The 13,958-nt window shown below is 44.7% G+C and overlaps 1 protein-coding gene across 1 annotated transcript in view; it reads right to left on the bottom strand.

Moving 5' to 3' along the window:
* Window positions 1-10,055: 10,055 nt before the first annotated feature.
* DSCAM (DS cell adhesion molecule) overlaps window positions 10,056-13,958 on the bottom strand; it is a 665,388-nt gene continuing 661,485 nt past the window's right edge. Inside the window, exon 33 of the mRNA XM_040484971.1 lies at window positions 10,056-12,440. Coding sequence (XP_040340905.1) covers window positions 12,088-12,440 — 353 coding nt within the window. The 3' untranslated portion in view covers window positions 10,056-12,087. The remainder of the gene's footprint in view (window positions 12,441-13,958) is intronic.

The following is a 13,958-nucleotide window of genomic DNA, read 5'->3' as shown; positions in this document are numbered from 1 at the left end:
ATATGGTATCTGTCTTTCTCTGTATGACTCATTTCACTTAGCATAACACTCTCCAGTTCCATCCACATTGCTACAAAAGGCCAGATTTCATTCTTTCTCATTGTCATGTAGTATTCCATTGTGTATATAAACTACAATTTCTTTATCCATTCATCAGTTGGTGGACATTTAGTCTCTTCCCATCATTTGGCTATTGTTGAAAGTGCTGCTATCAACATTGGGGTCCAAGTGCCCCTATGCATCAGCACTCCTGTATCCCTTGGGTACATTCCTAGCAGTGCTATTGCTGGGTCATAGGGTAGATCTATTGTTAATTTTTTGAGGAACCTCCACACTGTTTTCCAGAGCAGCTGCACCAGTTTGCATTCCCACCAACAGTGCAAGAGGGTTCCCGTTTCTCCACATCCTCGCCAGCATCTATAGTCTCCTGATTTGTTCATTTTGGCCACTCTGAATGGCGTGAGGTGATATCTGAGTGTGGTTTTGATTTGTATTAATCACTATGTTTTAACTTTCCAGCAGTGTTAGTGCATGTACACAGGTCAGCACAAAAGTCTTTGAAATGACCTAAAGAAAAGTAAGACCTCTTTGAGCTATTTCATTAAGTCTCATTATTAATTTCTTGATGAAAAATCCTGGTGTGGTATGTGTTCAGGGTTCAGTGGTTTCCATCTGTATAATGGGGCAGGTTCTAATGAAGCCTGTTCTCCTGTATTTATTATTTTTGGTCCAAAGATTAGGTCATATTAACTTTGTGTGAAATGGTGGGTTTTTTTGGCCCTCTTTTAAAATATTGTGCTCAATTCAACAACCCCTTGCCCCATGTGTTAGCAACACTGGGTCCATCTTAGCAGGGAGGTGGGAGGATGCATCAGCCACAATGTGGGGCATCACAGAATAAGCCTTAAAAGAAAACCAGACTCAGATTTCTGGAAACGGTGTTAAAGGTTCCACATGTATTGCAAGACCTATAAATATCTCATCTTCTATCTTTGAAAACCTTTACTGCTAGTCCAAATGTTAATCCTCATTCGGTTATAAGCCTGGAAAGGATTTTGTCATCAAAGTTAAAAGATAAAAGTTAAAATTGGGTGCCTCCTAGCTGAGTCCAACCCTGCTGAAGAAACCAATGACTTCTCCTCCTTGACTTCAAAGCCCAACCGATTTACCTATTCCCCCAGCCTGTCAATACAGCTGAAAATATCCTTTGCAGAGTCGCTGCTTTAACAGCGTCCTGCTAGTTCTTCATCTGTGAGAAGGCCTGGGTGGGAAAACTTTCTTTCTTTTTAAAAAATTTTATTTGTTGGGGGGCAAAGGCAGAGGGAAGAGAGAAAGGGAGAGGGAGAGGGAGAGGGGGAGGGAGAGGGAGAGGGAGGGAGAGAAAGAGAGAGAGAGAGAGAGAGAGAGAGAGAGAGAGAGAGAATCTTAAGTAGGCTCCACACTCAGCGTGGAGCCCAAGCCCATGACTGTGAGATCATGACCTGAGCTGAAGTTGGACACTTAACGTACTTGAGCCACCCAACTGCCCCCAAGAGGTATTAACACTTGTAATGCTATCTATTCATTTATTCATTTATTGCTCAATATTTATTGAGCATGTATTATATACTAGACACTAGGACAGGTACAAGGGTAGGATGAAGTGGGACCTTACATTAGGTAAGCCTCCCTAGAAATAGAACTTGAGATGTGAGTTTATGTTCAAATGATCTGTTAAAATGCTACCAAAAGAAAGCAGAAAAGGAGTGGGGAGGAAAGTTGGAAAAGAGAAGAAGCAAGGGTGTGATATTGGGCAAAGTCCCAGCTTTAGGTTGGTCTGCATGGAGTTCTGGAGGATGAATTGCAGTTGGGATTTTGCTTCATGTTGAGGCAAGGGAGCTGGGTTTCCTTATTCCTGTCTCGTCAGTTACTGGTTAAGCTCTCTCCAGGGATGTCAATTCCTAGACAAATTGGCTCTCTGTTCTTATAGGAAAGACAACCCCAGGAGCTCAAGAGCTGTGCAATGAAGGAGGTGGTGCCTCTAGGAAAGAGGTCCACAGAAGCTGGAGTGTGGGCACCTGGAAAGATTAAGAAGAATTTTGAGGGGTCTGGGTGGGGAACCAACAGGTCCGTTCAGTCCACCCCATGTTCTGCCTAGATCTACTTTCTTCTCACATTATATTCAGTCCAACATGTCATGGCTACTTCCAGATTGTGGTTGGGTTCAATTTCTGTGGAAAACCCTACAAGAGGAGAGTGAGTGGGACAAGATATAGCCACTGTTGCTGTACTTGGTCCCAAAGCAGAATCTGCTGTTCATTATCTCTTTCATCTGTCATCCATTCTAGATAAACTTCACCATCAGGGATCACTTCTACTGTCCCGGGTGGTTTGCTTAGAGAAGTTGCCAAGACCCTCATCCCAGAGAGGAAGGACCCCCTGGGTGGCTGTATCTATTTAAGACTATGGTTGCTGTAACTGCTCATGCACGGTTAAAAATGGGCATGGGGGCACCAGGAGATACCCCAGTGAGTCAACTGCTCGGTGAACATTGGTGAGTGTCTGCACTCATGACATGGAAATCCTACTTCCTCATGATGATCCAGATCAAACACTCCTTCCAGGATGGTAACACCTTTATTTGCCTGCTGATCTGCTGTTAAAGAGAACCCAAAATGACTAGGCAGTAGCTGTAATTTTAAGTTTAATGTGAGTTTTACTGCGTCTTCTGCTGGAAACAGCTCTGCTCTGGTAAGTGGGCCCCTACACCCATAGAACCTAAAGTTGGGAGTAAATCATACATTTCCTTGTGAGTTATTGAGAGTCATGATCAGTAAGGTTACTCCTGCTTCCCAACTTTGGTCTCTGGATCCATGTATTCTACCACTGGGGACTTAGCACCATATGATGGATGTTGGTTTATGATATGTGCTGCGTCCCATACCATAGCACCCCAACCTCATGGAGCGTTGTGTCCATTGTAGCATCTTGGCTACATCTTCAAGATGCTATTATCATACTCTATTGTTACTTATAGATATAGTAGGACAGTAGACCCATCATCATGTGCCCAATGTCACACTTTCTTTTCCATAAGTGGTCTCTTTGTTCCACACATTTTGTTATGCAGGACTCCATATTGGTACATTTAACACTCCATGAGATCTCTGATGTTGTGTCCAACCTTGGCACTGGGGCAGGAAAGGAAAAATGATGTACGTGAATCTTGATCATGATTGCTGCCCTTTGAAAACCAGAGAAGAGTAAGGAAGATGTGAAGTAGAGTATAACTTCAGGCAAAATCTTGGGCTCAGACTTGTGTCTCAGGAAGACTGAAGAATAAGGTACAGATCATCAGGTTGGTTTCCCTGCTCGTAAGCAAAGGAGCTTCGATTCCACACTCCTGTGCCAGGCATTGGATAAGGCCCTTCATCCAGCGGACATCTTAGGCACTTGTCACTCTCTTCACCTGTGTGTAAAATGACTCCAGCAGCCGAAGGGAGTTCTTCCCAAAAGAGTTACATGTATAGGCACTTGAAGCCAGAGAATTGGCACAGAGGATGTGGTAAAAGGGAAGTGAAGAGTTCTAGATGAAGTGAAGCTAGGGAGAGAGACAAATCCTAAGCAAACCATTATAATTCAGATTGGTAAGTGTCATAGCAGAGGCAAAGATAGGTGATTCCAGGGTCACTGAACCTAAGTTTTTTTCTTGAGTGTAATAGTGTGATGAGGGATAAAGGACAATTATGCCCCAGGAAGTGACCTCTCAGCTGAGCTCAGAAAGATGGGCAAAGATTATTCAGACAAGTAGGATAGGGGATATGACATTCCAGATAGACAAATAGGCATGTGCAAAGTCACAGGGTGATAGAGTTAGTACAAGTGTTGAAAAAACACTGATAGAAACATTGTGTGTAGAGTGGTGGTGGTGGTGGTGGGGGGGACAAAGGGGTATTGATAGAGATGAATTAGTCTAGTCTAGAAAGACTAAACTTGACAAGAACCAGATCATGAATGACCTTATATGGTCTACTGAAGAGCTTGGATATTTTACTTAAGGCAATGGAAAAATCATGGAAAAGTATTAAGCAATAAATTGCTCAGTGAGAATTCATGTTAGGAAGACTAGTTTGGCACTGGTATTGAGAATGGGACTGGAAAGGGTATAATATTGGAGATACCAAGACCTATTCCAGGAAGTCATTTCTATAGTCTATGTGAAGAAAGACCTGAGCCAGAGCAGTTGTGGAGAGATTAAGAAGCACAGGGAAAAGTGTAAAAGAATAAGAGACACGATTAGTGACTGCAGAGGTGAAGAAGAGTCCTGGATGGGATGGTAAAGCCATCATTGGGGTGGAGACTCAGGAGAAGGGGCGTCAGGAGCAATGAGATCATATACAGCCATAAGTGTTAATGTAGGGTGAGGTTGAGCTTTGCATGGGACATCCAAGTGGAGGTGTCCAGGAGAGTGTTGGATGTGGATTGATAGCTTAGGGCAGAAGTTCAGGTTGGAGATATAAAGATTCACCAGGATGTCGATAATAATTGAAGCTATCATTGCAGATGGGCTACTGAAATTGTCCGGGGTGAGAAATAAATGTATAGGAGTGAGGGTGGACATCTGGGAAAATGCACATTTGCAAGGACTTATGGAGAACGAGAAGCTTATCAATGAAATTGAGAAGAATTATCCCAGAGAGTAGAAGAGCCAGGAACCAGGAAGAAGACAATTTCTGCAGTGCTGCAGAAGAGGTTGACTGAAAGAAGGGTCATGGGATCAAGCCACAGGGAATTCTTATATGTCCTCAAGGAGGTCACCTTCAGGGGAGAGAGTAGATGGGAGGAAAACAGATGGTATGGGCGTGTGACCATGGTGTACAATTTTTCAAGACGCTTCATTGTGAAAGAGAGTGGGGACAGGACGGTGCCTGCAGTGGTCGGTGGGTGGAAGGAGAGATTTATTTTTTCTTGATGTGGAAGACTTGAATATCATACAAATGTGAGAGGAGACATGAGTGGGGGAGGGAGGTCTTGGAAAAGTGGGAGGGGTGGAGATCCAGCCTACAGATGGACAGATGAGATGTAGGTAGGAGGGGGACACTTTTACTACTGTCCTGGGAGGATAAGAGTAAGGAAGGGTGTAGGCTCCAAAAAGTTTGGGGGTGTGTGCAGAAAAAGGAAGACTTTTTCTTGGTTGTCTGTTTGCTGGGAGTGAGGGCAGGGGAGAGCATTGGGCTTTAGAGAGGGTCCTGAAGGGTTAGACCAACCCAGTGGACCTAGGACGGCATCAGAAGTGCTGGCTTCCCAGGAGCCTCAGCTACAGAAGGCTGGTTTACATTTCCAAGACTGAGAAGTGTGATATCTTGGCAAATGTGAGTCACTGGGGCTGCACCCACGAAGGACAGATACCAGCCTTGTTACCACCAGTGGCAACAACAATAAAAGTCAGTTTTCTGCTGACTCTCACACAAGGGTTATCAGCACAAACTTAGAAATCTGTTAAATATGATGTTAGGATACAGACTACCTAAAAAAAGTTTTTATTTTGAAGGACTTGGGAGAAGGTCAGTCTCTTCAACACCAGTATGTGAGATTTTATGCAACTTGCAGAGAAATCTCTACTACATAAAACCTTTACAAGTGAAAGTTTCAGTGAAACAGGCATGTTCTCTTGCCTCGTGGCCAAGCAGTCCAAATCACATTTCTTTATTTCCTCTTTCCCCCAGAATAAAGAATACACACACAGTAAATAGCTGAATTTACGAGTTTATTAAAAAGGGCCAATGTATATTTAGAGCATCCTTTCACATTCTACAAAACAGCTACACACCTACTTCATAGGCATCATTTGAAAACATTTACCAGGTATGGCTGATGCCTGAGCTGGATGTAGGAGTAAAAAAAAAAAAAGAAAAAAGAAAAAAGAAAAAAGAATGCAATACAACTCTCACCTCTCACATACACTTCTAAGGAGCTTGGATATTTACCCAATGAGATTGACACCAAGGAGGATCATCCCCTTGTTGAACTGGAAGGGCCTTGAAGAGCTGATCCAATCAGGTCTGTTTGCAGATGTCCAAACCAGATGGCCAAATACGAGATCTCACGGTGTGTTCCTGGACTTGGTGCTAGAGCTGAGCCTCTCTGCACAGTGTTCTTGCTATTTATACCATGTGCCTTGTCAGCCCCAAATCCTCCTGTTACCCGACATCATTAAACACACAACATGTTTCATATTCGGCAGAATGGGCACATAGGGAGGCAAACAGACAAAGACATCTTGATAACAGTCTTTAACAAGAATGGACATTGGAGAGTTTCCAGTTAGCTCCCTAGCCATTAGAACATCCCCTTGCTGCCTGCTCTGACAGCCTTTGTTGGATGCTTGGTTTGATACAAAAGACTCTTAACTACTAATGAAAACATCAGCTCCTTGATGTTGAAGGTTAACTCTTGCCACATGATTGGGCTGTCTTCCACCAAGATCCACTAAGCTAAAGATAATGAAAGAAATGGCGGTTTCAATGGAACAGGGGTGTTCTCTTGCCATGGGGCCAAGTGGTCAGAAAAACAGGTAGTGTTGGGCTAACAGTACATCTTTACCTGGCTGGTGCTTTGCTCTGCATGTGCAGAGTGCACGTCTTCGGACTGTCATCAGGTTCCCTTCCTGGTCAATGGCAGAGCAACCTCCTACCTTGGATGGGAAAATAGACATTGGAGGGTTGCTGATGTGGTGTCTAGGATGTGTCCTACTTGTGTGTCATTGAGTATGGGCACAGTGGTTGATGGAACATTGTGCTCTTACTCAGGTCAAGGTCTTTTTTTCACATTACCTGCGGTTGAGTGCTGGGTCAGCATGCTGGCACCATTACTACTCCATCTTAGAAGTTGAATCTTTGTAAGACACTTAACATTTTAGATCTAGAAACAGAAAGAATCTTTTTAATAGTTTGTTAAATACTTTTCCATGCAGTGTCAAGAAGAGGTCCCCTCTCTTTTTTTGAGGCATTCAGCCCTTAGGGGAACCTCAGAGAATGAGAGACTGAAGCAAACGCAAATTAACTCTTTGCAAACGGAACTTTGTGCCCACACACAGCATTGTTGGAAATGGCTGCCTTCCCTCCGATTGCGATGCCCAGGTGGTCATGGTAACGCCCTTGGTGGTGGTTTGGCCTTGGGCCCTGCTGTCTCAAGGACACTTCTGAGCACCTTCCCTTCAATACACACATGAATGTAAATCCCAGTTGTTTTTCTCTCCACGGAAGGGTTATTTCTTTGAGGCAGAACACAACCCTCTGTGGGGAGGCATGATGCCAGTGATAATAAACACTGCCTTTTCTTCTTACAGTTGGCTTGAAGTTTCTGGAACACAAAGAGCTTTCCAGCTCTGCCAAGCTTGTCTTGGGAGATGAAACAGGCACTCCTTGCCATGTGCTCAAAGTTACTTTCCCCTAGCCTTTTCCCTTTCTTTCTGAAGGTGAGAGATTGTGAAAAGCAAAACAATTATAACAACAACATTCTCATCAAATTGTAAAAAGTTTGTGAGTCAGTGGATCACACCCAGAAGCCTAACCTGCAAGGGTCCTGCTAGGGAGTTGAGGAGGGGGCTGGTGCTGCCCACATCTGGTTTGCTATTGTCAGGATGTGTAGAGAGTCTCAGATTTGTATCACACTTAAAAGCTAATAGCTTGGTCTGCCACAGTTCCATGGCAGAGGACTCCAGTCTCCTAAGTCAGAGACTCAGTGTGGTATTACTCACAGCACAGAGAAGGTCATGAGTGCCACGACCCCATCAGTTCTCTTGTGCCCTCAAGGCCCATGGGGTGATACAGAGGAGCCAGGTAGACTGTGCACACAGTAGGTTTGGGTCACAGTCAAGGAACCATGAAGTTAAGAAGCACCAAACATTTCTTTTCCATTTCAACAAATAATCATAGGATGCCTACAATGGACCAGGTGCTGATCTAGGAATGAAGAACACACTGAGAAAACAGAGCTCTGTCCTTGTGCAGCCGACCTTGTAGGAATAGACAACCATCATAAATAACTAAATTATACGGTAAGTCAGATGAGAAGGGTATGAACCGAGAGCCATAGACAATGTGGCAGCAGGAATGTTGGGAGCGGGCTGAGACGATGAGAAATTGGGGTGAAGACGGTAGAACACCAGGGGACCTGCCTGAGGCCACGCAGACAGGCAGGGAAGCTTGAAGGTGTGAATGCCTGTGTCTAATGCCTAGGAAACTCCAAACTTAAAAAAAAAAAAGGGTTGCTGGCAAGCCTGTTAAATTTTGCCTCAGAGAAAGACATTGTTTGTATTATCTTGGTCAGCAAACATAACTGCCTCTTGCCCAGAAGGGAGACATATCTCTATCTTCCAAAGCTATTTGTTATGCAGACATCCTTGAAAATATAGTACAGAACAGAATCCATTGTCTCCTCTCAGCAGATATGCACAAATGCAAGGGACTCATGGCGGATTGTCTCTCAACCGTTAATTCCCACTCTCATGCTTGCTGATACTTGAGTGACCCAGCCAACACTGAGGTCCATCCCATCTTTGGTCCCAGCTTGTGGAGGGAAGAGGGGCTCAGCCAGGATCCCATCCTTAGTTACCACCTAACTCTGTCCTAGCCGCGGCTCGGTAGGCTCAGAAATTCCTTAGGCTACTCAAGAGCTCTACCATCACGAATCTTCTCAAATAAACAACATATAAGAGCAAACAGACACAGTTCTACATAAGCCTGAAGACTCCTTGACTTATGCCCTTGTTAGGATTGCAACAGTTTGGTTTCTAAGAACTGAGGAAAACTTTTCTTTCGCTCCAGCTTTATTCCTCTGACTCTGTTGTTTGACAGGTCACTTTGAGCCAATGAGTGAAAAAGTAACATGGGGCTCAGGACCCTTGGATATTAAATTATTGATACTTAATCTTCCCAAGTGATCTTCAGAGAGCTGATGATGCCCTCTGGGCCACATTCTTTAGGTAATAGAGGAACACTTTTGAACACGGACATACCATCAGCTCCCATTGAACCTTCAAGAGTAGGTGATTATAATCAACTAGTTCTTGGATTAGCAATCCTAGTCCACGGAGACTGTCCACCTTTGCTAGAAATAGATTTACAGAGTTCACAGCTTTTCTGGAAGGCCTCAGTCATTTCCTTAAAAGTCACATGAAGCTTTTGGCCTATGGGGATCAAAGTCCCAGATCAGAAGGGCCTTAACTGAGTGTGATTTCCTGCTTGTTTTATGAGCAATTTAAGCAACAGTGTGTTTTCGGTGTCTTAAAGTATTATCATGATTCTCTGTAGCATGGGCACAAACATGGTGGGATGGGAGCTTATCCATCCTGACCTATGATAAGCTTTGTATCATTTTACCCCTTCATCTTTCTTCACCTCCACTTCTAGACCTTCTCTTCCTCGTGGAAGGTCATGGCAGATGTGGATGTAAGAAAGTGGGCAGGCAGACATGCGAACTGAATGCAAGCACTAGGGTTCGTGTAGATATATGTGTACTAATGCTGTGTGGTTTATTGGCTATGTATTAAGCAAAGGCCTTGTTCACTTTAGGAAGGTGGGCCTTTTTTAGACTGTCAGCTGAATGGATGCCTCAGAAGAAACCCAGCCCATTGACCCAATGGCTATTGTCCAGTGACCCTCTAGATATTGGCAAAGGATAAAGAACTTACCTGTGTCCCATTGATCTAAGATAAAGCACTCTGGTTTCAGACTTAGCCTAACAAGATGACCTCTCAAAGACATTATAAATCAGGTTAGAGACAGGCAGAGGTCCAGAGGAAAATTAATTTATTGTCACCCTGGATAATGGCTGTTTTACTACACAGCGCCCCCTTTACATCTATAGATCTGGATCTCTTTGTGGCCATTAATTCCAGGCTCCTTCCTGAGAGAGAGAGAGAGAAGTGGACTTTTTGATACAATGCTTGTGTGTTGAATTCATTTTAACGAACATCGTCAAGGCAGGATTATGAAAGTAATCCATTAGAGAGGCAGTCATGATGCAGAATTTTTATTTTTGCACAGCTTGAGAGAAAATGAAAAAAATGGTAAACTTCTAAGTTTGGGGACTATAGAAGTTTTAAATTGATGAAAGATAGTTTTAATTTTTTTGCCAGAAAGTAGCATTTAATTTCCTTTGCATACAAAAGCAGTCTGTGAGGGTCTGTAAGGGTGCAGACAATAAACTGTCAACAAGGATCAAATTCTGAAACTGTGGCAAGAATAAAGAAAGCACACTTCACAAGCACGGAGTCATCTAATATTTGTTCCAGCAGATGAGTTGTGGACCTGGTCTGCAGGCTAGGTAGGCCAATGTGCCTACCTGGAAAATAAATGGAAGGAAGCAGTGATGGAAAAGAGGGAGGAAAGGAAGGGGAGAACAGGAAAGACATTTCTGAACATGTCCTCAGATGGGAATAACTGGCACCAGTCTGTGCTGGTGGCTTAAATAGGAGCCTGTAGAGACTATTAAGAGAGAGAAAGGTACTTGTGTAGTGTGTTACCTGGGCAACTGAGCTGCCATGGGCATTTGATCAAGTTTTCTGATCAATGCCAGACCCCTGTTGTGAAGACCTAAGAGAGTCTGGGATGGGGTGTGGGTGTGGGTGCCGTGGGCGGATGATGTGCACTTTCTAAAGCACACCGTGTAAGTGTCATGGGATGAAGAATGAAGTTCAGACTACTTAAGAGTATGTTTTCTGGTAGGATGAGCCACGTGGTAAATAATTTAAGCTCGGAGGAAAAAAAAATTAAACGTTGAATTTCAGAGGAACTTCACTTACTGTTGGCTGGTTTTCCTCCGGGTACAGAGGAGTGAATCAGAGGCAACATATTCTAACATGGTCTATTGCAAATTTAGATACCAGTCATGGTGGTGACAGAACAGGTCCCGGAGGGCAGGGTGCATAGAATTCCCTGGTCCTCTCTCCGTTTCTCCAGCAAGCTGGTGCTACCTGTGGGACTCTAGAGGAGGAGTCTGCCAACGTTTCTGTACTGGGCCAGATGGTAATATTTTCCACCTTACAGACCATACCACCTCTATTGTAACTACTCAACTCTGCCATCGTGGCACAAAACAGCCATAGACAAAATGGAAATGGTGCACATGGCGGTGTTCCAATTACATGTTATTTACAAAAGCAGCAGCTGGCTGGATTTGGCGCGTGGGCCATGGTTTGCTGACCCCTGGCGTAGCTAGAGGGCGAAGTGCTGTGGAAAGGCAAGGAAGGAATGGAACATCTGGGAAGCTTAGAACACCTGGCCAGCCCCCGGTTATGGTCGGGACCAGCTGTGTCTTCTGTGCTCTTCTCAGCCATTCCTGAGGAGCTTGGAGCACTGTTATCTTCTCTGGTTCATTAAATTGGGCTCTGTCTGGGTCAGTCCTGGTGTTTGCAAACACGAGAGTCAAGAGGAAGAAGGACCCAGCGATCAATAGGAGACAAGAGAGGTAGACACCGAAATAAAGGCAGACAACCTTTCCTTTTTTATTTCGCTTAGACAAAATGCAAAGAGTGTCTCATTAAATTAAAAAATAAACAGAAAGAAAAAAAGAAAATCAAATTGATTCCCCCCAACCCCTTCACTGACGGCACTCATCCTAATTAACAACAGAAGGAGGTCAAATTGAGGACCCAGTTTCTAATGGGAAAGAAAGGTGTGCAAACGTGACTGAAGTCTCCCCCCCTGCCCCCAAATCAAGGTTCCTTTTAAATTCACAAAGAGGGTAAATTTTTTTTTCCTGTTTTCGTTCTTAAATCTTGTGTGATAGAACTTCCAGTCAGAAGGTTTAATTAGTCCCCCATGCACTTTGTAGAAAATCAGTAAAAATGCAATAGCCTGTGAAGATCATAAAACTGGACTTCTTTCCCAAAAAATCAGATGCCCAGGCAGATGGAGCTCACACTCAGACAGAAAAAAAGCAGGAGAGTCTTTGCACTGTCTGTGGTTTCAGTATTTTCTCTTTTTTTTTAATATATTTTGGCAATTTTCTTTAATTATAAATATTGGAATTCCGTAAAAAAAAGGTAGCTTTGATTGAATTTTTTAAATTGTATTTACAACTGCTGTCCAGTCATGCTATTTGTTATACCAGGGTGTAGGATTTTGCGTAGGGATTGTTTCCTTTCAAATGGCCCCGAGAGTCAAGCAGGGATTCTTGGGAGCTGCTCATCTTCGCTGCCTGTCCCAGCTCTGCTCCCTCTCGCTGAGGTAATGTGGCCACAGCCCCTTGTTGCCACTGCTGTCCCTCTCTCGTGGAGGACGTGGAGGAGGACGCCTCCATGGGGATCGGTTCAAGGACCGTGGGTCGCTTCAGGGTCCGACTTTTCTGAGGTTCCAAGCACGCTTGCCCTAAACTCAGGTCCCTGCTGGTGCTGGCACCGCTTCGGTTTAACAAAAAGTCCATTCTAAGGTATGGAGGCAAATGTATGAGGTCACCTGGAAGGAAACACAGAGTGGTTAGTTGGCTTCCTCATCTGCTAAGCAGGTGCCTAGTGTCGTTCAGCGTTTAGCGCCGGAGATGTCACTGGACCTCGCCACTGCTTTGCAGGACCCCTTGTCAGAGCTCACTACAAAAGCAGGTGGAATTGTCCTGACACCCGTCCCACCAGGCGTCCCACTGGCTTTTCTAGGGCACCTTGGCTTAGGCTCTTCAGTGTCATGCTTCAGCAGGAGAAAGAGAGGTAACGAGATCCTTCAAAATCCAACCATGGAAAGAAAAACATACCTCAAAGGCGACAGCGCGCCCCAGGTACAAAGTGTGGTACACTGGACCCCGTGGGTGGTGACTGGAAGCACTGGGGGAGCACAGGGCTTGAGGAGGGAGGCAGCGATGCCAAGGAAAAGGTAATGCTCATCGGTTAGCCCAGGGCTTCGGGTCTTTCTTTCTCCAGGACGCACACAGACAAGGAGTGTTTGTGCAGCAACCAGCTGGGATGAATGCGGGGCGCTCTTCCCGGCCATCTGGGGGCCGAGGGGCTCACTGTTTTGGCTCACTTGTAACTTCTCCATGGCACACTGGGTGGGCGGGCGGTTCTGGTTAGAAAGCGGGCTGGGGTGTGCTGCCCTGAGCCAGGATGCCAGACGGGAGGATGTTCAGGTGCGGGAGGCATGGTGATGGTCTGAGCTCAGAGGATGTCCATGGAATGTAAGAGGGAATAGAACAGTGAGCTAGAAAAGGGCCCAAGGATCCTGGCTTCTGAATGGAGGGTGGCCTCATGGTGAAAGGGAAGGACGGTGTGGGTGGGTGTTTACACATCCCATTTCCTAAAAGCAGTGACCCATCTTTATTCTTGAGAGTTGAATAAGCCCATTATATTCATTTGCTCGTTTATTTATTTACATGACTATTATTCTTTTGTCATTTTGTTCTCAGACTTAAGAAAACGTGGCATTCCTTTACCCCCAGGGTGATTTGAAAATGTAGGTCAAGAATGCCTCGTGCTGTTTCTGAGATCCAACTGAATCTTGAACCTGTGGCATATTTGCAAAGTGTTGCGACAGATTCGGGAATGGCTGTCTATCCCGCTAAGTCCCCACTGAATGAACAGGACTTATTAAGCCCCTTGCAAAGCAGTAGATTCTTGGTCCCAGCTGGATTGCAGGGTGCTCAGGTCCTAGATGAGGTAGAACAAATGTGTTTGAAATGAAAAGACAAAGCCCATGATAGCTGCTCTCTGCCTGCAAGGGCTCTCACGTTCGATTTCGTGATCAGAGGGTTGGGGTAGCTGAGAAAGGTGGGGGAGAACTGCAAATCCTTAGTAACGGAAAGAGCCCAGCCCCCACATCTTTGTGTACGAAGGCTGCCCGCGCTCTCCTACTGAAGGTCTGACAACTCTCTGTGACTATCTCTGAGTGATCCACTTTTCAGGCAAAGCTTTATTAAGTTGTACGATGCTCTAATTAGCCCCTTTGACAGTGTGAATACTGCAAATGAGCTTTCTTAATAATTCATGC

The sequence above is a fragment of the Herpailurus yagouaroundi genome, unplaced genomic scaffold (assembly GCF_014898765.1).
Source record: "Herpailurus yagouaroundi ecotype Mexico unplaced genomic scaffold, PumYag 162, whole genome shotgun sequence".
Lineage (NCBI taxonomy): Eukaryota > Metazoa > Chordata > Mammalia > Carnivora > Felidae > Herpailurus > Herpailurus yagouaroundi.
This window is presented reverse-complemented; position numbering and strand designations above follow the sequence as displayed.